The sequence below is a fragment of the Poecilia mexicana genome, unplaced genomic scaffold (genome assembly GCF_051168715.1).
Source record: "Poecilia mexicana isolate PSO_F unplaced genomic scaffold, ASM5116871v1 scaffold_9, whole genome shotgun sequence".
Lineage (NCBI taxonomy): Eukaryota > Metazoa > Chordata > Actinopteri > Cyprinodontiformes > Poeciliidae > Poecilia > Poecilia mexicana.
Window position 1 is genome coordinate 3,337,146 of NW_028263378.1, and position 23,521 is coordinate 3,360,666.

A 23,521-nucleotide genomic window follows, 5' to 3' on the forward strand; every position below is an offset into this window, starting at 1 on the left:
CTTTCTTTATCTGATTTATTTATTTATTATATTATACTAAATATGCATTTATTTCCCATTTTTAGCTAAATGTTGACGTAGGAACTCGCGTTTATTGAGTTTTGGTCTTTGGGGGCCCCCGTACTTAGAGGCGGATCCTCCATTTTATCTGGTTGAGCCTTCTTCCTGCGGCGGAGTGACTTCTCTTGTTCCCTCGCAGATCTTTGGCCGACTCAGCCGGTTAAAGTGATCTCCTGCTGGCGATGCGTCTGTGAGAGTCGTGTTTACATTTTTTCCTCCTCCGTTTCGTTTTCCACCTGCAGGCCGCCGTCAGCGGAGGGTAACAGGAGACTGCGGCCGTACACGAGCATCACTGGGCGGCGTCAGACACGGAGAACCGGCCCGCGTTTAACAGGGTCTGTCTGTGGACTTGACTTTGAAGAAGCACTGCCTGTCCGCCAGCTTTAGGTCTGAGACATGAGCGGAAGAGTTGGAGACCTCAGTCCTAAGCAGGCTGAGGCGCTGGAACAAGTAAGTTTTATTTTCATGGATTAAACAAGCTCTTCATAATGTTTGTATCTATTTTACTCCTTTTTTTATCCTGCTTATTTTTGTTAATATCAGTAAAGCAGTATGGAAAAGGTTGTTATCTGCTCACATGCAGTTTACCGCTCCCATAATTTTGATCGGTTTTGGATGCACTTCCACACTACAAAGGTTTCATGAAAACACTCAATTTACTACTTTTATGACAGAGTAATAGGAAGCTACTGTAAAAAAGGGGCATATTTACATCAGCTTATGAATTGGTGGCTCTTATGTAGGTGCAATTTCTGGAAATGTAAACTTCTCTGTTTTGTCATTTACAACCACAAATTTCAGTCTTTTAAATTTATCAATGGACCAACAGAAGGTAGTTCAGAGTTGAGGCGGAAGTTAAAATGTAAGCTTCGGTTTTCAGTTACACCTGCAAGTCTTTTAGGGTACCTACTTACTACCAGCTTTGCACAGCTATAGATTAGCTGTGATTATAAGTTCAGTTTATATAGAAATTGAACTTATTGCTAATTTACAAAAAAAGGTCAAATATTTCATCTATGTATGAAGATCAATTTTCAACACATCCGCTCTGTATTTAGGTTCATTCATCTACCTATGAACTCAGATCCAGAATCCATGCCATTACCATTCTTCTATGGCACAATTTTAGTGCCAAAATCAAGACTGTTGTGCACACAGTAGTGGCTATTTCTTCTCCCCAGATCCTATATCCATTTGCGCGCTTTGATTAATGAGGGGCTGACTCATTTGTGTTAGCTTTGGAGAGGCTAGTAACGAGCATGTCTAGGCTGGTCACCCTCTGGATTAACTACTTCCTCTACTTTCCATTAGCAAGGATAGGCTAGTGTTAGCATTGGATAGGTTGGCAACTAGCATGCTTAAACTGGTCACTTGAAAATAGTAGTAGTCAATCCAATTGATTACCAGACTAGGCAAGCTAGTTGTTAGCTTCTACAACACTAGCCTGTCTGCGCTAATGTGCACCAGAATAAGTAGGCAGTACAGAGGGTTACCCCACTAATGACTAGGAATGCTAATTGTTAGCTTCTCCAACACTAGTCTATCTGCATTAATGGACCATAGAGGAAGTAGGTTTGAAGTAGGTCCAGTGGATGACTGCCCCAGGCACAATATCCTATCCAAGGCTAATTCCAGGATATCCAAGGCGAACACTAAGCTATGCAAGGCTAATGGACAAGAAAGAAACTAGTCAATACAGTTGGTGACCATCCATGGTGTGCTAGTTGTTAGCTTCTCTATCTCTAGCCTTTCTGCCCTAATGGACAGCTGACAGAGTAGGCAATCCAGTGTATGCCTAACCTAGCCGTGCTAGCTGTTAGTCTGCTCTATCCAAGGCTAATGCTAGAATATCCAAGGCTAGTGCTTACCTACACCAACCAAATGGACAGCAAAGGGAGTAGTCAAGCCAATTAGTGACCAGACTAGGCAAGCTGTTGTTAGCCTCTCCAACACTAGCCTATCTGTGCTAATGGATATCTGAATGAGTAGCCAATCCAGTGGCTGACCCCACTAATGACTAGGCTTGTTAATTTTTAGCTTCTCCAGCACCAACCTATCTGCGCTAATGGACAGTAGAGGAAGTAGGGTAATCCAGTGGGGATGCTAGCCTCTCCAAAGCTAATGCAAGTGAATAGTTGCCTGCTCACTACCCAACACTGTCGCTCATTAATTGGTAGCTAGCTTAAGAGCAGATGAAGCTTCCTGCAAAAAGGACGTAGCCGCCACTGTATGCTCAAAAGTCTTAATTTTGGCTCTAAAACTGCACCATATATGGCATGTGTTCAAGGTGATCAACAAAAATTATTTTGCTACCTTTAATGAGATTCTTTTTGCCACTCTTCCATGAATTCACAGCTTTGTGTTGGTATAACCCAATAAAACTCGTGGAGGTTTGTGATTGTAAAATGAGAAAATGTGCATGAATGTCCAAGGAGCATGAATACTGAACGTGCGTTGAGGTAACAACTAAAATAGACTTTAAAGTCTCATAAGCCATTTAAAATTCCTAACTTTTTACCAGATGAGAGATGAATAAAATCCCCAGCATGTTTCAGCTCCTCAGGGAGTGGAACGGTTTGTCTTAAAGAGACAGTACTCCCATAGGAGAGAACCACACCTGCAAGGGAATCGTCCAAACGGACATCTAAACATGACTGCATTGTTACAAAAGTAACAGGACACGGTAACCATCATGTCCGACAATAATGCCCAGAGCTTTAGGATGACGGGAATCGGTTCAGTTTTAGCAAACATGGAGGAAAGCTTACAGATCTTCAGAGGCAGCCTGGAGATTTTCTGGAAACTTCCCAAAGTTACTCAAGGTCTTCAGACGCATCGTAAAGCTGCAGCGTGCAGCGACATGCATCGGACCTTTGTTCCAGTTCAGGCGAGGCACCCGGTGAGTCTCAACGTCACGCCTGGTGTTTGCCTGCAGCCTCGACCCTGAAACAGTAGATTAGTGTGGGAAAACCTCACCAGTCCAACCAGTGCTCCCTCCAGATCCAGACTGGCTGAGACTAAACGCAGTGACGCTCCCAGATATATGAAGAGTAATTTCAATCTGGGGCGTCCAAACTTTTTGAAACGGAAGCCTCAGGTCGTATCTGCTTAGTTACGAAAAATGCAAAAACAATTTTATAGTGAAAGCAAATTAAATGCACAAAATCCTGATTAAATGTCATTACCTGATTATGTAATCTCTGCATTAAAAGTATCATTATTTACCAAGTAATTCAAAGTTGACACTTTTAAACCAACTTTTTATGCAAATTTCTTTTAAAAGTGTCTTTATTTACCAAATAAAAGTTGCATTAAAATGTGGATTGATTAGTATTAATACACTTTTAATGAAACTTTTAATGCAACTTTGCATTTAGTGTCATTATTTACCAAGACATTTGCACTAGAAACTAAACCGAAAATATTTGGTCAGATTTTGTTTTTGCAGTGTTGAAACAATAAATCTCAGCTCTTTATGTAGATTTCTTTATGAAATCATAACTGTGAAGTTTGTTTGAGCTAACATCTGCATCTATTATCTGTTTTTAGTTTCGATCGAAGGTACAAGACATTCTTCCTCAACTTCCTGCACAGCATGACCACTTCCTGTTGCGCTGGCTCCGAGGTGAGCTAATCACTCCTTCTGCTCTTATTTATTTATTTTTTATTTTTAAATCAACCTGGGTGCTGCAGGAACGGCAAAAACACAAAATCTCACATAGTATCTTTTGTCTAGTTTCTTAGTTCACTTGAAATAAGACAAAACTAACTTGAATTAATTGTTGTACTTAATGTAAAAAAAGTCTCCATCTGGATCAGCCACCAGTTTTTGCTTCTTTTCTGGGAATGGTTTCCCTTAATTTGCAGGGAAAATCAGCGTTGTTCCCCTTTAAGCGGAAAGCAGAAGCTGCTGTGGTTTATTACATGAAACTGATGCAACTCGAGTGAGGAGAGTTTGCAGAAGTTGACAGAGAAACTCTTGATTTCAGCTGAACTTATAAACACTGATCGATTATCTGCTCTTTGACGTCATTTTGCTCCAAGTCACATCCACAAAAACATACTGTCCCGATGTGAGATGTGCATGAAAAATGTCCGTCGCGGCTTTATGTCTTATCAGATTTATGATTAAATTAAAGCTGAGAACACTGCAGATTGCATTTGATGTGTAAATTATGTATTTGTAGATATAAATCTAGGACATTTGGTTTCTATCATTTCTTTTAAGTTGCAAGAGAGAATTAAATGAATTTATCTTATGTATTGGCCACATCCGTTTTAGCTAGCAGATAAAACCCACATTAGCAAAGCTAATTTTGCTAGCAGTTCGTACCACATTAAATATCACTGATATTTATCTTAATATTACACAGAGTTGAGTAGAGTCCTCAAAAATTGTAATCGAGTAATAGATAGGAACGAGTCGACAGCTAGCTCTAAGTTTCTTTCTAGTTTGTTGTTGTCATAGCAACTCCAACATCCATCCATCTGTCATCCATCCATCCATCCATCCATCCATCCATCCATCCATCCATCCATCCATCCATCCATCCATCTATCCATCTAACACCCTTGTCCCTGACCGGGTCGGGAGCGGTGCTGGTTCCTCTCCACCGAACGTTTCGGGCGAGAGGCGGGGAACCATTACAACCATGTATACATTTCATTTTCCAGAATTGCTGCTATAGGAGAGTTTATTAAATACTTTATATGCTACTTGAATATCGCGACGTTAAACGAACGAACGAATGAAGAAGGCAGTTAGTCCAGTTTTATCGTTCTTCAACGTCCAGATATTGAGCGTCGGCCTCAGCAAAGGGAAATTATAACGCCGAAGAACAACTCGAGATCTTCTTCTTTCTCACCGCGTCTGCTTTGTGCCACGCGCACGCCCGTTGCTGTGGCAACCGGCTGACAACAAATATGAATTTTTTCTCTGCCTTCCTTCTGTGTTACTGTTACCATTCAGAGTAGATTATGGTTGTTATTTTGGTCTCAATATGATTAGTTTTTTCCTGTGTTTTTTTTTTATTTTTATTTGTTATATTACACAGATTATGAAAAATGTATAAGGTGTACAATGGCAAGGAGTTGATAATTATTCTGATGTTTATTTACAGTTGTAATTATTACTACGGTAATATTGTTATTATTATGAGTCCATAGATTTTCTTGTCTTGTTATGAGAGTCAGTTTCTAATCATTTTGCTTATTTAATCTAATTTGATTGTTCTTAACCCAGTAAATTGAACAGGCACATGAATACCATAACATGCTTTTAATTACAAATTTCTGATATTTACTGAGTCGGTAAGTAATATATTTCCTTAAATTAAGACAGGGGGTAGGATTAGATCAATGTTAACTTCCTCCTGCTCCGTTTCAAACATAAGTCGTGGTAAAGCTAATTATTTTGTTCTTGGTTATACATGCACCTGTTTTCTCTTGTCCTACTGATTGCTTGTTTTCTTGTTTTTAAAAAACAGTTTGAAATAAATAAATAAAAGTGGTTGACTGAACACCAGCAGTGGTTGATTAGCTCGTGAGCGCCAGGCTGCGCCCCTGCTTGAGGGTGAAGCAGCAGACATGTAATCGTCGTTTTATGCTTTAGAGTGGGAGGAATGGGGAGCTGAAGCAGAGGTCCAACAATCTGAGTATCAGTCTAATCCAGAGTTAATCTCATTAGCACTGGACTACGGTGGCTGCAGGAGTCTGCTGCTCTGTTCAGGGTTCAGAAGATATTGAGAAATTGTTTCTAACCAAGAACTCAGAGCAGCATTGAAGGCTCTTTGTTCTCCTATTTAAGCTTCGTTCGGTTATGAAATGCCAGCTTTGGCCTCTGGGAAACGAGGAGCCGCAGCTCCAAACAATAAAGCTCTGTTACTGTTATAAAAGCATTAAATAGTTTAAGTTATGTCACCCTGGCACTTATGTAAAGCTAAATTTACCATTTAATGTTGCATAAAAATAAGATTTAACACAAAAAGCCTGACTACACTGCAAAAACACAAAGTCTCACCAGGTATTTTTGTCTAGTTTTTAGTCCAAATGTTTTATGTCTTATTTCAAATGTGCTAACTTAAAAGTAGCTTATCAGAAAGAAATGGTAGCTCGTTTTAAGTAAAAAATTCCTTAATAAAGTTGAAAAAGTAGCAAATTATTTCACCTATAACAAGACATTTTCCCCACGTTATAAATAAATTAATTTTGACTTCTTTCAAATGTAATAACATTAGACATTTTGTGTTTTCGCAGTGTAATGATGTAATATTTTGGATTTTAACCATGCAGTACAATCAAACGCTTAAGAAAATACAATTTTACATGATTTCCAATGCATGCATGGTGGCAGTCTGTGCATAAAAGATGCACCAGACAAGCCCCCATCTGAATTTAGTTTATCAGAATATTAGAAAATTAAGACCAATAGAAATTATTTTTAATAGAACTACTATATGTTCATCAAAGTCATGGGGAAAGACTTGTACTTCTACCACATTAGATCATCACTTGTTCATCAAAGCATTTTAATAGAAAGTTGAGTGGAAGGAAAGGGAAAATTTGTTTTTGTTTTTAAGCAGTTATGAGGCAAATTGGAGAAACATTAAACTGCTACTGCAGCAGTTACTCAGCAGGCTGTTGCTAGGTAACCAGAGAGTGACTGTGTTGCTAGGTAACCAAAGAGTGAGTTAGCTGATTCCACCGACTTGCTTAGCTAGCTGCAAGAGGTTGAGAAGTCTTTCCTCTGCCTACATCTCCCAGAATCCTGTGCGGTTCTGGATCAGAGTTCATTGTTGAATATTGAATTTTCTATCAGATCGATTGACCATCTATTGTTATTGATAATGAATTACTAGGCTAAATATGCTAAATAAAAATCATAACTTTTTATTGGTGCTCTGACAAAAATGGATAAAGGAAGTGATTTCCTGTCCTAATATCCAAATAAATGCAGCATTGTTGGCCAACAAACAAACAAACAAACAAACAAACAAACGTGTAAATTGGCTCCATCAGCCAGAGAATCAGGTGATCTGTGGTCACATTCTCGCTTACCAATGAGAGTAGGATGATGTCTTATCAGTGCCAAAGTGTAAGGAAATTGCATCCAAGCCGGCCATAAAGATAATAAAAGCAAGGCTTAGTCTCTCCAGATCTCCAGCAGTTTGCTTTTGACCTGAGCTTTGAATCAGTGGGTAAAAAACTCAACTTTATGACAGAGCTCACCTGCTTTTCCAGCCTAGAGAGAGAGATTATTAAAGGATCCAAATGATCTACTGCAGTATTTTTCACATTTATTACATTTTAAATATTATGCTTAGATGGAATGGACATGTATTGAGGCCATTGTAGATATAAAAAAAATTCTAAAAGGATAAAAGTTTCAACAAGAATCTAAAAGAATTTTAGATTAATCTCATAAATTATCTAGAAAAAATTGGGAATTTCCAGAGTTGCTAGTAACTAGTTACATTTACTTAAGTAACTTTTTTGAAGAAAAAAAAATCCCTTTAGGAGTATTTTTACTGCCCTGTACTCTTTACTTTTACTTGAGTAACTTTATTGTGAAGTATTTTTACTCTTAGTTGAGTAAAATTTCTGGATTTTCTACCCACTGAAAGGAAACCAAACAAAATTCACCAGACAGTTTTTACTGAAAGAAACTGATTCAGAAAAATGTTCCTTTGCCTAATTTTGTTATTTTTTTGTTACTTATATAAATTATTGTCACTTTGGTCCTTAAAATACCTAAATTTCCACTAAAATTTACATTTTGATCCATCTCATGATGTCATTTTTAAATATTTCATGATTGATAATTTGATCAGTTTCTCAGTACTTGAGTAAACTTTTTACCAAATACTTTTTTACTCTCACTTGAGTAAAATATGTTGAAGTAGTGCTACTCTTACTTGAGCACCATTTTCGGGTTTGTTACTCACCTCTGGGAATTTGCAAAAGTCAAATTTGCTAGAAAAAACTCAGAAATTATGAGACTTTAATCAGACTTCAGAAAACCTAAAAAGCAGAAAACCTGCTTTTATTTAATTTACTAAAACTTACTTGTTAAATGCATGTGTTTCTAAAGCGAATCCTGATCTTATTGCTGAGAATAGGAGGAATAATTTTGTTTATTTTTATTTTCTATTAGAGCACAAATAAATTTGCTATTTTAATCACGTAAAAAAAACTCTTTAATTCTGCAATTTTGGTGTCTGCAATAACTTTATCCTTTCTTTCTTTCAAAATAAAAGCATTTATTTGTTTAATTAAAATTATTGTTGGTTTATTGTTGGGAACTGAAAAATAATTATTTCTTTTTAAATTATTATTATTTTGCCCACAATTACTTTTGACTTGATGCTTTTGTCCAAAATGACAAAACGTTTGGACACCCCTTATATGGACCTTATTAAAGGAAGTGTGATACGTCACCTTTATAAAATATACATTTAAAACAAATAAAATACATTTATTTGTTTTAAATGTATTAAAACAAATACATTTGTTTTAACGGAGGGTCAGTGAACGCAGCATAATCCAGCGCTCATCTCGCTGCCAGTCGGTTAATCACCTTACAGAGTCTTAGACGCTGTGGTTTAGTAACTGGTTATAAAAACAGAAAAGTGATTATTTTTAATTCATTGCTACCTTCTCTGAATTACACAAACATCTAAACTTCAGTAGTCGAAGCTGGACTGAATTATTTTTGCTCTGATTCATTAAAATACAGTTTATTATTTGTGAAATTAAATTTCTGGGATTTTCAGTTTTCCCAAAAATAAAACGAACAGACAAAGGTTTGACAGAGGAACCTTCCGTAAATAGAAAGTCTTAAATTACTTATGTATCTTTTTTTTCCTGTTATACATGAACAACTACAAACTTTAACACTTTTCCAGACTTTATGAAAAATCTTTCCTTTCCAGCGTTAATCTGTAATCTCATAATCTGCATCATGAAAACGTCTGGGATCATTGTATTTGATTGCTCAGCTTCTCAAAACTGTCTTGACTATTTTTATTAATTTTTTTATAATTATTTTTAGAACTACAGAACAATTTAAACTGCAGGGTGTGTGTGTAATCCCAGATTAAGACATTTTTCACCAGATTAAACCTCTGCCTCTTCTGTTTCAGCGAGGAACTTCAATGTGCAGAAGTCTGAAGCCATGCTGCGAAAGGTAACCCATTATTAAACAATCTGCAGCAAATTACACAAAGGAGCTAAAAACAAACGCATCGTTTTTATTAATTAATCTGTGGAGGCGCACCTAGCTGCAGGCGAGGCTCCAAATTATAGCGGGCAGAGGGGGTGAAGGTTCACAAACTGAGTCATCACTGCACTCAGAGGCAGATAAGGCACAGACAAGAGATTAAATAAAGACCTGTGGCAGGTTAAGATTACCGGTTGCATCATTTACAGCTAATCTACCTCCACTAATCTGCAGGACATGTGAAAATCCGCCATGCTAATGCTAATGTTTAAGCTAAACAAACACATCTTCTGTTTCAGCACCTGGAGTTCAGGAAACACATGAAAGTAGACACAATAATCACCGGCTGGCAACCACCTGAGGTAAAATGCAAAAAACAGACCCTGCTGCTGCGTTTCCATCAGAGATAAAACTGTGCAAATCGAAATTATGATCAAGAAATTAGCTTAGTTTTAACAAAGTTGATGGAAAATTTTTAATATGACCGCAAATTGGGATCATTGTAGATGGAAAAAAATACATGGAGCAAATGTATGCAAAAAACGTAGAAAGTTTGAGATTAATCTAAGAAAATAAGGAAAAAATATATATATAATGTTGAGATTGCCATAAATTTTCAAGAAAAAAACTTTTTCAGTTTTAAGTAAAAAATTGCTTCAATTTGCATAGAAAATTTGAAATTAATGTCAGTAATTTTCAAGAGAATATTTCTGACTTCAACAAGTTGAAAATTTGTTTGAAAATTCCCCAGAATTTCTATTCATCTCAGAAATTTTCAATAAAAAACAAGGACAATTCAAAAGTCAAAAAATGGAAATATTTGACTTTGAAAACTTGAAAAATTGCTAATTAGAAAATTTGAGATTAATCTCAGAAATGTTCTAGAAGAAACAAGGAATTTTATGAGCTTCAAAATTCAAAAATGTGCTAGAAACGTTCAACCAAATGTTTGAAATTTTCTGGGGGAAAAATACTCCGGGATTTCGTTTCTATAACTTTTTTTTTCCCCAAGCAAATTTTTGACTTTTCAAACTCTTCCAATTTTTGTTAGAAATTTGCTCCTTTTTTCTCTCTACAAAGGCTCTAATATGCTGCCATATTTTTGCAGAAGTATGATGTGGTTTTTCTGCCATATCAAAATAGATATGTGTGATTTAAGTTTATTTTCATATTTAGCTGTGTTCTTTTGTTTGATTGTTGTTTTTACATTAGCAGAATATCGACAAAGATTTGCTCACATTTGTAATGGAAATGCAGCTGCAGGTCTTCAAAAACCAGCTGTGTGATTCAAAATGGCTGCCCCCCTGTAGGTGATAGAGAAGTATCTCTCAGGAGGAATGTGTGGCTATGACCGCGAAGGCAGCCCCGTCTGGTACGACGTGATTGGACCCGTGGACCCCAAAGGACTCTTCCTGTCTGCGTCCAAGCAGGACTTCATCAAGTCCAAGATCAGAGACTGCGAGATGCTGCAGCAGGAATGCAACCTGCAGTCGGAGAGAGTAAGAGAAAAGGATGCTAACGCTAAGGCGGTACCCTATCCAGAGGCTGCTAGCTTAAGGCATGGGAACTTACGACAATATATTAGGGCATAGAAGATAGAAAAGAGGAGTAAATATCCACCAAAAAACTCAGAAATTTTCAAATTAATCTGAGAATTTTTTTAGAAGACGTATGGAAATTTTATAGCTCAAAAAGTCAAACATTTGCTAGATAAACTCAGACGTTTTCAGATTAAGCTAAGAAATAATAATAATAAAACTAAGACATTTCTGAGTGTGAAAAGTTGAAAAATTGCTAGAAAAAAAATCTGAGATTTGAATCTGATGTTTTTGAGAAAAAAAAAGAGGAGATTTCAGAGCTCCGAAAGTCAAAAATTTGAGAAAAAAACTCAGGAATTTTGAAATTAATCAGACATTGTTTTTCTTTTTCGAAAAACATGGACATTTTCTACATTTGAGACTCTGAACTTTCAATATATTTTTCTAGTAAATATCTGAGCAAACTCAAAAAGTCGTGAGATTTTTGAAGCAAATATTTGACTTTAAATTTTGAATAAATAAATAAAATTATAGAAAATTCTGAAATTACTGATAATTTCTTAGTTTTTTGGCAAATGTTTTGATTTATTTTTTTCACAAAAAATTCCAATTAGTGTGGTTTGTTAATTTTTTTACTATTTTCTGCACCATTTGTTCAATTAGAGTATCATCCATCCATCCATCCATCCATCCATCCATCCATCCATCCATCCATCCATCCATCCATCCATCCATCCATCCATCCATCCATCCATCCATCCATCCATCCATCCATCCATCCATCCATCCATTTATTTATTTATTTATTTATTTATTTATTTATTTATTTATTTATTTATTTATTTATTTATTTATTTATTTATTTATTTATTTATTTATTTATTTATTTATTTATTTATTTATTTATTTATTTATTTATTTTCTGTACACCCTTGTCCCTTAGTGGGATCGGGAGGGTTGCTGGTTCCTCTCCAGCTAACGTTCTGGGTGAGAGGCGGGGTCACCCTGGACAGGTCGCCAGTCTCTTGCAGATTAGAGTATCAATAAATTTAAAAATAAGCCTAAATGTGGTTATGTTTAATGTTACAAACCACACTTCTTTATGTGATTGGTGACCTAAAGAACTGCATTCCAAATGAGAATATTTGTCAGAGTAGTTTTTGGATTTGTGGCCCTAAAAAATGAAGTAATAAGTATCTTAACTTTTATTGCAGTAGTAACAACATGTGATCCATTTTTCTCCATCATGTAAGTTTTGTTGTTTTTATTATTATTCTGTGTTGTGTTTTAGCTGGGCAGGAATGTCGAGTCAATCACGATGATCTACGATGTTGAAGGTCTGGGACTGAAGCACTTATGGAAACCTGCAATAGAAACATATGGAGAGGTGCAAAGCGACACAAACTGTGTAATCCTCTCTTAAAATGAACAATCTGCTGATTTTCTGCTGTATTTCTCCTCCAGATCCTCCAGATGTTTGAAGATAATTACCCAGAAGGCCTGAAGAGGCTGTTTGTAATTAAGGGTAAACTTATTTAAAAAAAAAAATCAAATAAAATTATAAATTATGAAACTAACTTCATGTACCCAATTTATAAATAACAATATATTTAGTTTAGTCTTTGTACACTTGATAGTTTAACAGTTCATAGTTCAGGATTGTAAAAAACACACAAGAACCACTTATTGAAAGGGTTTTTTATTTTAAAAATGTGGATATATTTAACTTTATATGTATATTTTTAACCATTTGTTTAATTGAGAAAATGCATGTATGCTTGCAACATACTTATTATTTTACATTGTTTTCTATTTTTTCCTCATTTAGCTCCTAAACTCTTTCCTGTGGCCTATAACCTCGTCAAGCACTTTCTGAGTGAAATCACGCGGCAAAAGATCTACATCCTGGGTGGTGAGAAGTGGACACGTCACTCCAGAGCTTGTTTAAATTAAATTTAGGATTTGTGCTGTGATGCTACATTGTTTTATCGTCTTTTATGTTGTTGAAAGGCTATCTGAATTGCAAATTGGCCAAGGATGTAAATGTTGTAGTGTTCAGCTTTTGTTATTACTCAACCAATGCAAATAAACAATAAAGAAAAAGAGCTGTACAGTATCTCAAAAAATATAGCCAATAATAATATTGCTGCTATTTGAAATTAAATTTTATATTGGCTGGGGATGCAAATAATTAATCAACTTACCATTAATTGATGATTAATGGTTCATTTGATTAAAATTAGTTCCAATAGATTAACTATTAATGGCCGCATAGACCGTCTTTTTTGTGTTGTAGTTTGGCCTCCATCCAGCAGAGGGCGCCGCTGGTCATCCGTAAAGCGGAGCCATAGATACAGAAACAAAGATGGCGGCCGTACTAGAACAATGGAGAAAATGTCTAAACAGAGTCCGATGCGAGATGAACATCTCACCTTATGCGGTTCAGTTTTGAAATATAAGCAGTCTACAAGCTCCGTAAGTTTCACAATATTTTTAATACACAAATTTTGAAAATGTTTTACCCTATAGGTTATGAAAAGACGGCCCACTCTCTTTGTACAAGAGAAAACTCTGGGTTTTAAGAAAACGGCGGCTTATAAATTAACCATAGACTATTTGCGAGATAAATCAACTTCATTAATCGATACCTTTCATCCCTAATCCTGACCGATTTAATAAATTTAAGTTGCATCCCTCCCTCTTATTTTGGAAACTATATAATCTGAAACTGTTTCTAATTAACTGGAGTTAAATGAATCAGTCGCAACTGTCAGACTCTGCGCAACACAACACTGAACTATTACACTTGTGCAACGAATACCATAAATCAAAACACCACAGAGTGTCAAAACACATGGTATTACTTAACCATAGTTAAGTAATACCAGCATATCGTTCTCACTGCTCATATTTTTACATCTTTTCATGGACTAAACATTTATGTTAAGAGGACCTGAACGTTTATTTATATTGTATTGTAAGTGTAAACACATTTTTCTTCAGGAAACTGGCAGGAGGTTTTACTGAAGTACATCGATGCAGAAGAGCTGCCGGCCATTTATGGAGGGACGGCGACGGATCCTGATGGAGATCCTCGCTGTCGGACCAGGGTGAGTCAGCAAACCTGCTGCTGCTGCTGATTATTTCATGCAAGCGGTGGCTGATAAGTTGGAAAAGATAAGTATCCAGGGCAACTGAAAATAGATATCTGGCTCACTGATTCTAGGAGCAGCGTTTGCCCTTTTAGTTTCTAACTTCGATTACATTGTGGCACTTTTTCCCCAGTTGGTTTTTTTGTTTTGATCAGTTTTAGGTACATTTATAATAATTGTAGCATAAATGTTGGCCATGATCTAGCATTTTCTCAGCAGATTCAGCCACTTTAGCCTTTCAGACCTTTGATGCCACCTTATGGGTTTTCTGATCTTGATTAAGTATCAGTTCTTAATTACACCTGCAGTAAAACTGCTTTCATCAACTTCAGTAAGGTTATCTTGACCTAAGCTAACTGGTGTACTCTGCTCTGTCATTGTTCAACAGGCAATAAAAGACAAAAAGTAGCAACTAATATGGCCATGCTAATGCAGATATTTTCTAGAAACAAACAGAAACTGTGGAAACAACTGGTAACAATTTGAACGGCAGCAGCAGAGCCCTCTTTTCAGTCGTGTTTTAATCAGAACTGGTTGAAAAACGCAGTTGGGTGCCGTTTCCACATGTTTGTCACATTGCAACACAAAGTTCACCAGGTTTTATGGAGCAACACAAAGTGGAGCATAATTGCGAAGTGAGGGGAAAGTATTTAGAATATCTGCTCAATCCCACCAGGATGTCTTCCACTGAGGAGACTTTGGGTTGGACTCTCCAATCTCTGGTGCTGAGTTCACCAAGGTGGTTTACAGGGGACCTATTATGCAAACAATTTAGATGTTTTTCTGCTTACACTTGGGTCTCTACTGCTTCTAAAACAGCTAAGGCATTAAAAATAACCCCACCAAGCTGTTTTTTGGCAATAAGTTAAAGCTTTTTGGTGTCTGGAAAATGAACCGTTACAAAAAGTTTTTTAATGTCATAAATCAGCAGGTGCTGCCTAGTTACCTAGCAACCCCAGAGCAGAGTTCCAGCATGTTTGGTCAGCTGGTTTTAACAAGTGGACTAACCTTGTCTGGTGTGAATGCACCAGTAATGTAACCTGCTGAAACTGGTTCTTTGGTCTCCAGGATCCTGTTTGTTCACTAATAAACCTCTGAGGTTTTCACAGAACAGATGATTTATATTGAGATTGAATCACATACAGGTGGACTCTGTTTACCAGTAAGGTGACTTTTAAAGTAAGCTGGTTGGACTGGGTTTTATTTGAGGAACGAAACAATTTTGAAAAACTTGTAGCATTTCTTTTCACTCCACCTGTACTGATTTTACATAAAATCCCCACAAATACATTTAACTTTGGCTGTTAAGTGAGAAAATGTTATAAAGCTTAACACTTAAGTGTCTCTAATATGTTTGTAAGTAGCTGTAAATGTCATTGAAAAAGATGTAATCTTGACATATTTTGCTCTAAAATATGTTTAAGTAGGAAAAAATGGAGAAACTTGTATAGCTCTTTAGGACTCTGGGTTGGTTTTCTGGTCTTTAGTTTGCAGTTTATTTGGAAAAACATCTGTAATGCTGACTCATCTGTGCAGAACAGACTTTAACGATGTAATCTGAGACGATTGAGTCCAGAGGGAAGCAGATGCAAATTTTAAGTGTTTACAACAGGCTGCCTTTTCAAACGTTAACTCAGTGCTGCTGCTGCTAATATGAAATCAGTAGCAGGTATCAATATGTTGCATATAAAACAAGAGAAACGGTTGTTTATCAAATATGTTGTGACTGGATGCCAGTCGGATTCCAACTTCAGCCACTCAGCCTGCTGTAGATTTAAAAAGATGAAATAAATCAAGTAGCTGCTTTGGATTGTTCTGGATATGCATTTACTTTAGCATTACTTTTGTCTTTTGCTCATCTAGTTTATTGCAGCTTTGCTTTACTACAGGCTGCCTGGTGCACATGAAATATTGCATATTTACATTTGACTTGCAAAGTTTGGTTTCTGCTAGCTCTGTAACCGCCAGATTTACCTGTCCTGACCAAGAACCTTAAATAAAGAAATGAATCTCCATGAGCCATCCTGGGAACCTAATCTATGTAAATCTCACAGGATCAGAAAGTGTTTGGTTAATATTTATGCTGTTTTAATATTAAACACAACAGGCACGTCCAAACCTTTTGTTACAGGAGCCAAAATTGTCAAGTGGAAAAACTTTTTCTCCTTTTCGAAAATAAAGTGGCAGTATTAGAGTAAACAAATAAAGTAGTCTGTTGTTGTAGATACAAAACTTTTACAGGTTCAGCCTGTAACAATAAGTAATAAACTTAATTTGTATGATAAATTAAAACAAACTCAGTAATTTCCATTTGCATAATTTACAGTTTTTCTTTTCTCTCCCTTTCTACCAAAACCAGGATGGTAAAACTTTTCAGTCTGGTGCTTTTGCCTCGACAATTTTGCTTAGAGACGTCATAATTCATTTTATTTGTTGTTTTTGTTTATTTGTTTTGGATAGTTAAAACATATTCCAATTAAATGTTCATTAGAGTTTAAAGTTCATTTATCCTTGAAAATGTGTTCTTGCATTATTTAGCCATTATCATTATATTAAATGAAAATGGTCTCAAAACAACAATTATTGTCGTTTATCACAATAACTTCTGGAATAATTTATTCTCCAGCAAAATGTATCTTGACAACTTTAGCGCAGCCTGTTCCTGCCTGCTCTGTCCAGTTTGCCTTCATGCTGCTGCTGTGCCGCTTCGCTTTGCTGCAATAGGAAAAGCAAATCAATAAAAATCTCCCTGGCAGATCATCTGTAGCTGATGCAGTAAAGGCATGGGCCGGTTTGAGATCCTCACGCTGTCATAAACATAACACCATTTCATTTTATTTACACAAACATTTAAAGTAAAACAATATGTTCTCTTTCTGCTTTTTGTACAGTTACATGTAACCTAAGGAGTGAAGGGTGGCGAAGTTTTACATTCTAAACTTGCATGTTTTACACCAATATTGTATTTATTTTTATTTCTTGCTATGCTGAATTTAAGAAATTTATATATTTTAACAATATTATTTGTCAGCTGTGCTATGTACTGATTGAATAAATAGGAAAATTGTGGTTTTCTCACATTAATAAACTTAGACATATTTATGAAATATAACAAAACAGGAATCTCTGAGATTGCTGAATACAAAAATATAAAGTGAAATTTAAGGGGCTTGTTGAGTGTTTACATTTCAAAATAACTTCATAAAGTGCAATTTGCATTCCAAATGAGGTTTTTAAAAAAGAGGATTTGTTAGAAAAAACCCTGAAATTTTAACAGTAATCTCAGAACTTATTTTCTGAGCTACAAAGGTCGGATATTTGCAAAGAAAAAACTTAAAAACTTTTAGATTAATCTCAGAAATTGTCTAGAAAAATAAGAAAGTTGCTGAATTTGAAATTGAAAATTTGCTAGAAAGAAATGCAGTAATTTTTAGATTAATCTCTAAATTTTTGACTTTTCAAATTTTGAAATTTCCATTTTTTTTCTATAAAATTTCTGAAGTCAATTTCTGTGTTTTTTGGTGGAAACTTACTCTTGTTTTTTTGTTCTTGTATGCCATCATACAAACCACGCTCTGGTTCTGGCATGAGCCCCACCATCTTTGTTTCTGTATCAACTGGCTCCCCTTCAGGATGGCCAGTGATGCCCCCTGCTGGATGGTCGTCAAACTACAACACTGAAAGAAAGTTTAAACAAACGTTATAAGTTAATTGACTGGAACTAATTTCAATCTACTAAACCACTAATCGTGGATTATTTGTTTTTATCCTCACTCTGAAATGCGACTCCTTGGTCAGGTAACTGGCCCATGCCTAACGTAGAGCCAACCTAGTAGAAGCTGCTCTATGATCTAATCGTAAAACTGATTCATGTTTGTGGCTGTTTCTTCAGATAAAAAATTGGGCCCAAGACAGATGAAGAACATGAGGAAATTCATTTGTCTGCATTCAGGATGTTTGGGATTAACTCGGCCTCTAAATGCTCTGGGTTTAGCTTCTTGCCGGTTAGCTAGCTGTGTTCATCACATTGTTTGGTGATATTTTGGTTAGTTTGGGACCTGATCTCTGTTCACATTGTTCTTACATGATGACACACCAAACATTATTAGAAAACATTATCCGTCACGAGGGCTAAATTTAACTTTTAGGTCTTTTATTATCATTTTAGCATTCATGCATTATTAAGCAACTGTAGTAAATATGTTTTAGTGCTTTTGTTTTATCTAGGTAAGCATAAAACAAATAATTTGATAAATAATTGTGAACTGCAGAAATCAAAGTGCTAATGTTATTTAAAGTAAGTGCACTGCAGACTGACGTGAAACGGATGTTTTTGTGTTTGGTTGGATAATTGACCCTTAAGATATTAAATTATCATAAAAACACCTGCTTGGTTTTAAAAGTTGCCCAAATATCTTTTTTGTTTTTGTTAATTTAAGAAGCAGAAAAAATATTATTTCAAACGATAAACTATTTTTTAATTGGAAAGTTTCTCCTGCTCTAAAGATGATGAAGAAAAACAAACATATTTAGCCTAAGAATTTATATTTTTGTTGGTTTCTTAGAAAATGTCAATGTTGCAAATGAATCTTCCTCCTGTAATTATTTTTGAACTAAGGGTCTCGGATTCAAATGGCAAACATCAGAAATCACTATTTATTTATTTATGTTTTTTGAAAACATAAACTTGAAAAACTTTGAGCCTTATGGACTTTTGTAAGGTATTTAATTTTATTTCTTCTCAGTTGGTTTTAATTGTGCACAGTTTATTTAATGGGAGTGTTTTAAACCTGAACAGCCTTCAGTCTGCTTTGCTTCAGTCTGTTTTTATTGTTTTCTCCATGTGAGTGTGTCCACATTAGTGGTGGGTGTTTATTTTTTGTGACTGCATGGCCCCACAAACACAAATATTCATCTTAATTTTTTTAATTTGCTTCTCTAGGACACCAGTTACGTAAATAAATGTGATTTAAATAATTCAACTTTACACAGTAACTTCATTTAATCATATTTTCCAGTTTATTGATATTTATTGATGCTTTCATTGAACAAACAGTGGTGTAAAAAAATAACAATCCCAACAATACTGACAGTTTTTTATGTTATGATTGGGAATTTATTGTGACAACAATAGGCCTGTTGCAATAAGCAATAAATCAATTAATTGTACAATAAATTAAAACTAGATCAATAATTTCTATTTGCATAATTGATCATTTCTTTTCTCTCTTCCCACCAAAACCTGGATGATAAAAAGTTTTCAGTCTTTGGTCTCAACTAGCCCTTTATTTTGAAGGGCAGTTTTGTTTACAGAAACTTTGTAATTGTTTTTATATTACTTGAAAATTATTTCAAAGGAACTGTATTATCGTTTGTAGCAATAACTTCTGGATCTTCCAGTAAAATTTATTGTGAAAGGCCCAGATAAGGTTAAATCAAAATGATCATAAAATAAAAATAAGTGCCCACCTCCAGTCCAGATTACACTTAGTTTTCACTGACACTCATGTAACTACATTGCGTAGGCAGAGTTCACATCAGGAAACAATGGCCTGTCCTTTTAGTTGGGGTTATGTATGATACTACACTATTCTGATTTTATTTGGCTGATTTTTGTGTGAATAAATGGAAAAAAGATCCTTTCTGCGCTTGGTGTGACCTGCTGTTGAATGTCTAAATAACATGGTTACAAGCAGTCAGACAAAACGGCTCCGTAAGTCAAGCCTCGATTTCTTCTAACCTTCTACTTCCCAAGTTTTCATTCCCTGTATTTTGACCGTTTGTGACTCTTGTGCAGATAAACCATGTCGGACCAGTTCCTCCTTCCTACTACGTGCGGGATCACGTCAACGTGGATTACGAAAACTGCCTGACCGTCAATCGAGGTTCTTCCCAACAGCTGGACTTTGAGATCTTGTTCCCAGGCTGCGTCCTCCGGTCAGTGGACTGATGGGACGTCCGTCCATCCGTTTGTTTGTTCAATCATTTCTTTACACCCTTGTCCTTAGTGGGGTCAGGAGCTAATGGGACAATTACAGATCAATTTCAAATTAAACATGCATGAAGAGAAACATCCTCCATCCCTTTGACTGGATACAAACCAAACAAGCAGAACGATGTTGCAAGTAAAATGTGGAACCGCTATTTACTAAACTGAACTATTTGGAAACAATGTTAAATGTTTATATTTATTTTATTTACTTATTTTAATTTTTATAGTTTGCTATACTGGGACAAGCAAAATCCCACTCCGCAGGCGATCTTATAAAGTATCTTAAAACCAGCTGGCCAAATGTGCTCAAATCCAGTTGGGTTGCTAGGTAACGGGCTGGGCTTGCCTGTAGGGGTTGCTAGGTAACTGGCTGGGCGTGGCTGGAGTTGCTAGGTAATGGGCTGGGCTTGCCTGGGCGTGGCTGGGGTTGCTAGGTAACTGGATGGGCGTGGCTGGGGTTGCTAGGTAACGGGCTGTGCTTGCCTGGGCGTGGCTGGGGTTGCTAGGTAATGGGCTGTGCTTGCCTGGGTGTGGCTGGGGTTGCTAGGTAACGGGCAGAGTTCCACTGGGGTCACTAGGTGAAGGTTAGTGCCTGTTGATTTGTGACTTTACATTCCCATTTTCCAGATTCAATAAAAATGTCAACTTATTGTCAGAATACAACCAGGCATCTGTTTTTTAAACACTCTGGTTGTTTTTAGAAGCAGTAGAGACTCAGATTGATATAAAAATGTCCAAAATGTGAATTTAGCACATTACGTCGCCTTTAAATCAGAAGTTTTGTGTAGATTTTAGTTCATGTTCATCTCGAATACCAACACATTCTTTTGTTTGGGAATACATTCAAGTTAAGGTTGATGTCATTACACAGTTGGTATTAATGTTTCCTATCTGCGACTCTTTAAGGTGGCAGTTCGCCTGCGAGGGCGCAGACATCGGCTTTGGAGTGTTTCTAAAAACGAGAAAGGGTGAGTGGAAGAAAGCGTCTGAAATGCAGGAAGTGATTCCCAGCCAGCGGTACAACGCTCACCTGGTTCCTGAGGACGGGTCGCTGACCTGTGAGCTTCCAGGAGTCTGTGAGTCATCCGACTGTTTACCCAATATCCCCACAAATCACGAACTTCCCCTTTAAAAGGCTCCACTTCCTGTTGAACAGATGTGCTGAGGTTTGACAACACGTACAGCATCTTCCAGGCCAAACGGGTCAGCTACACGGTGGAGATTCTGCTGCCGGACCAGCTCCAGTCCCAGCAGGAAGTCCAGCCCAACGGGACCAGCGACAAAGACGCACAGACTCGGCTCTGAAGATGAGTTCAGGATGGATTAAACGATGAAACAAGCACAGCCTGATGTACTTGATGTAAATAGAACCAGGCTGCTCTCGCGGTTTTAGCTAGAAGTCCAGTTTAACGCTACGGCTCGGTACTTAACTCTGTTTCAAATGTTTTGTTCAACCAAAAATTAAAAATGATCTCAAGTTATGAGGTTTTTTTCTCCCTCCATTATTAAAAAAAAAATGGCAAAAATGAATCATTAAGTCTGACTATGAGGAGTAACAGTGGGCACTAAATATACAGATAGGTTTTGATTTAAAGTCAGAAATGTATCTTTTTTAAATCAAATTTGAACTAATAGTCTTCCACAAGCCATTTGTCAAAACGCTCCAGTTTGAAAGATTACATTTTAAATAAAGTGAATTTATTTCATACGTCGGCAATACAAAGAAAAAATAAAATAAAATGACAGGAATAAAGTCATAAACTTTATTCAGGTAATACTGCAACTTTATTCTCATATTATTATGACTTCTATTTTTATTTTCTTAACGTGAGTCTATTTCTGTGTATTCATTTCAAGAATGCTAATAAATAAAGTTTTCCTTTTTAATAAAATGTTTATATTTACAGCCGTGTGACAGCAGACTTGGTAACATTTATTTAGAGTCTGTTAGGTTTATAAAACCCCTAGTATCAAATTTAACTGCATTTATAGACAATCAGTGATTTAATGTTATGCAATATTCATATATTAGCCTAAAACTTTTGCAAACTGTTAATTAAAAGCAAGCAGGGAGTTTATGAATCTCCTGCAGCGTGACGAACATTAATGTTACATTCCTAATTATTACTGAGGGCCACTAGTTAGTTAACAAATAGTTAAATATTTATATATGATAATTTATATAAAAGTTGAATCATACATTTCATAAATACATGTGAAAATTATTCAAATTTATTTTAATTAAATACATTTAACTAAAATTTATTCGAATTATTTGAGTAATTATTTAATTGCTGATGTTAATTCTAGTTTTAATTATTGATTTTCATGTTTAATTTGTGTTTAATACATTTTTAATATTAATATAAATATTCTATTTTTATTTAAAGGTATTTTTTATATAAACTATTAAATATATAAATATTTGATAATCATATCTGAATATTCAGACACTTTAATCATCTCCATTTGAGACATTTAAATTTATTTTGGAGTTTTAATCGTCAAACTGTTTTAAAATAAATACGTTTATTCCACTGTCGTCGTATTGGACATGATGTAAAACTTAGTGTAAATATGATTTATGGGGATTTTCCACTAATTAAATAACTAAATATGTTTTGTATGTATGAAGTAAATATTATTGATTTCTGATCGTGTAGCAAAACAAGCGTTCTAACATTTAATCACAATGTGGACAAAGTTTGAATTTTTGTTTACAATGGCAAAGATATTTAAAGCAAAAACACTGCAAAGATGTTTACATCTCATATGAAGTTCTTGAAATTAAATGTCATGTTGTTCAAATGATGCTGATGTTAAAATCCTGATGATTTTTAATTCCTGGACTTCAAGTCAACGGTAACTAACCAACTGTCACAAACATTTCCATAAATATTCAATATAATCAACAGTTTGTGAGAAAAATAATCTTATTTATGCAACATTAACTTTTGTTTCTATGTTGAATCAATAGTATTATACATTCATGTTTTGCCTGTTGAGGTAAATAAGTTTTGTTTCATGTTTATGCAGTCAGATAATTACTGGATGTAGACTGAGGTTAAGATGAAATCCATTTTTCTCAGCAATACTTAATTTATTCCAAATTATTCCTGCTTTTGGTTTCATGTATGTTTATTTTTGCAGATTAATTCAGGTGTTATTGTGTGTGTGTAATTAAAGCTGGATTCAGATTTTTATACTGGACTGGTCATCATTACCTCAGAAAAAATACACTGCTCAAAAAAATAAAGGGAACACTCAAATAACACATCCTAGATCTGAATGAATGAAATATTCTCATTGAATACTTTGTTCTGTACAAAGTTGAATGTGCTGACAACAAAATCACACAAAAATCATCAATGGAAATCAAATTTATTAACCAATGGAGGCCTGGATTTGGAGCCACACACAAAATTAAAGTGAAATGTTCTCTTTATTTTTTTGAGCAGTATATTTCATTTCATCATCAGTATTAAACTGAAACTAAAAATTTATATTTTTGGTCTTTAAAAAAATGTGTAACCTTTTACTATCTGGGATTGTAAGAGTAATT

At 35.5% G+C, this 23,521-nt stretch overlaps 1 protein-coding gene across 1 annotated transcript; it reads left to right on the forward strand.

Moving 5' to 3' along the window:
• The first annotated feature begins 165 nt into the window (after positions 1–165).
• LOC106919533 (SEC14-like protein 2) lies at positions 166–23,162 on the forward strand. Its single transcript, XM_014989954.2, has 12 exons — positions 166–510; positions 3,610–3,685; positions 9,201–9,244; positions 9,577–9,639; positions 10,588–10,776; positions 12,107–12,202; positions 12,280–12,340; positions 12,644–12,727; positions 13,819–13,925; positions 19,765–19,904; positions 20,866–21,035; positions 21,116–23,162. Exons 1-12 carry the CDS (start codon positions 457–459, stop codon positions 21,262–21,264), a joined length of 1,233 nt encoding a protein of 410 aa, XP_014845440.2. The 5' UTR covers positions 166–456; the 3' UTR covers positions 21,265–23,162.
• The last annotated feature ends 359 nt before the right edge of the window (positions 23,163–23,521 follow it).

Coding starts and splice junctions, on each gene's coding strand:
- LOC106919533 (XM_014989954.2), top strand. CDS start 457: ATGAGCGGAAGAGTTGGAGACCTCAGTCCTAAGCAGGCTGAGGCGCTG. Junction 9,640..10,587: donor CCGGCTGGCAACCACCTGAG/GTAAAATGCAAA, acceptor GCCCCCCTGTAG/GTGATAGAGAAGTATCTCTC. Junction 12,203..12,279: donor CAATAGAAACATATGGAGAG/GTGCAAAGCGAC, acceptor TTTCTCCTCCAG/ATCCTCCAGATGTTTGAAGA.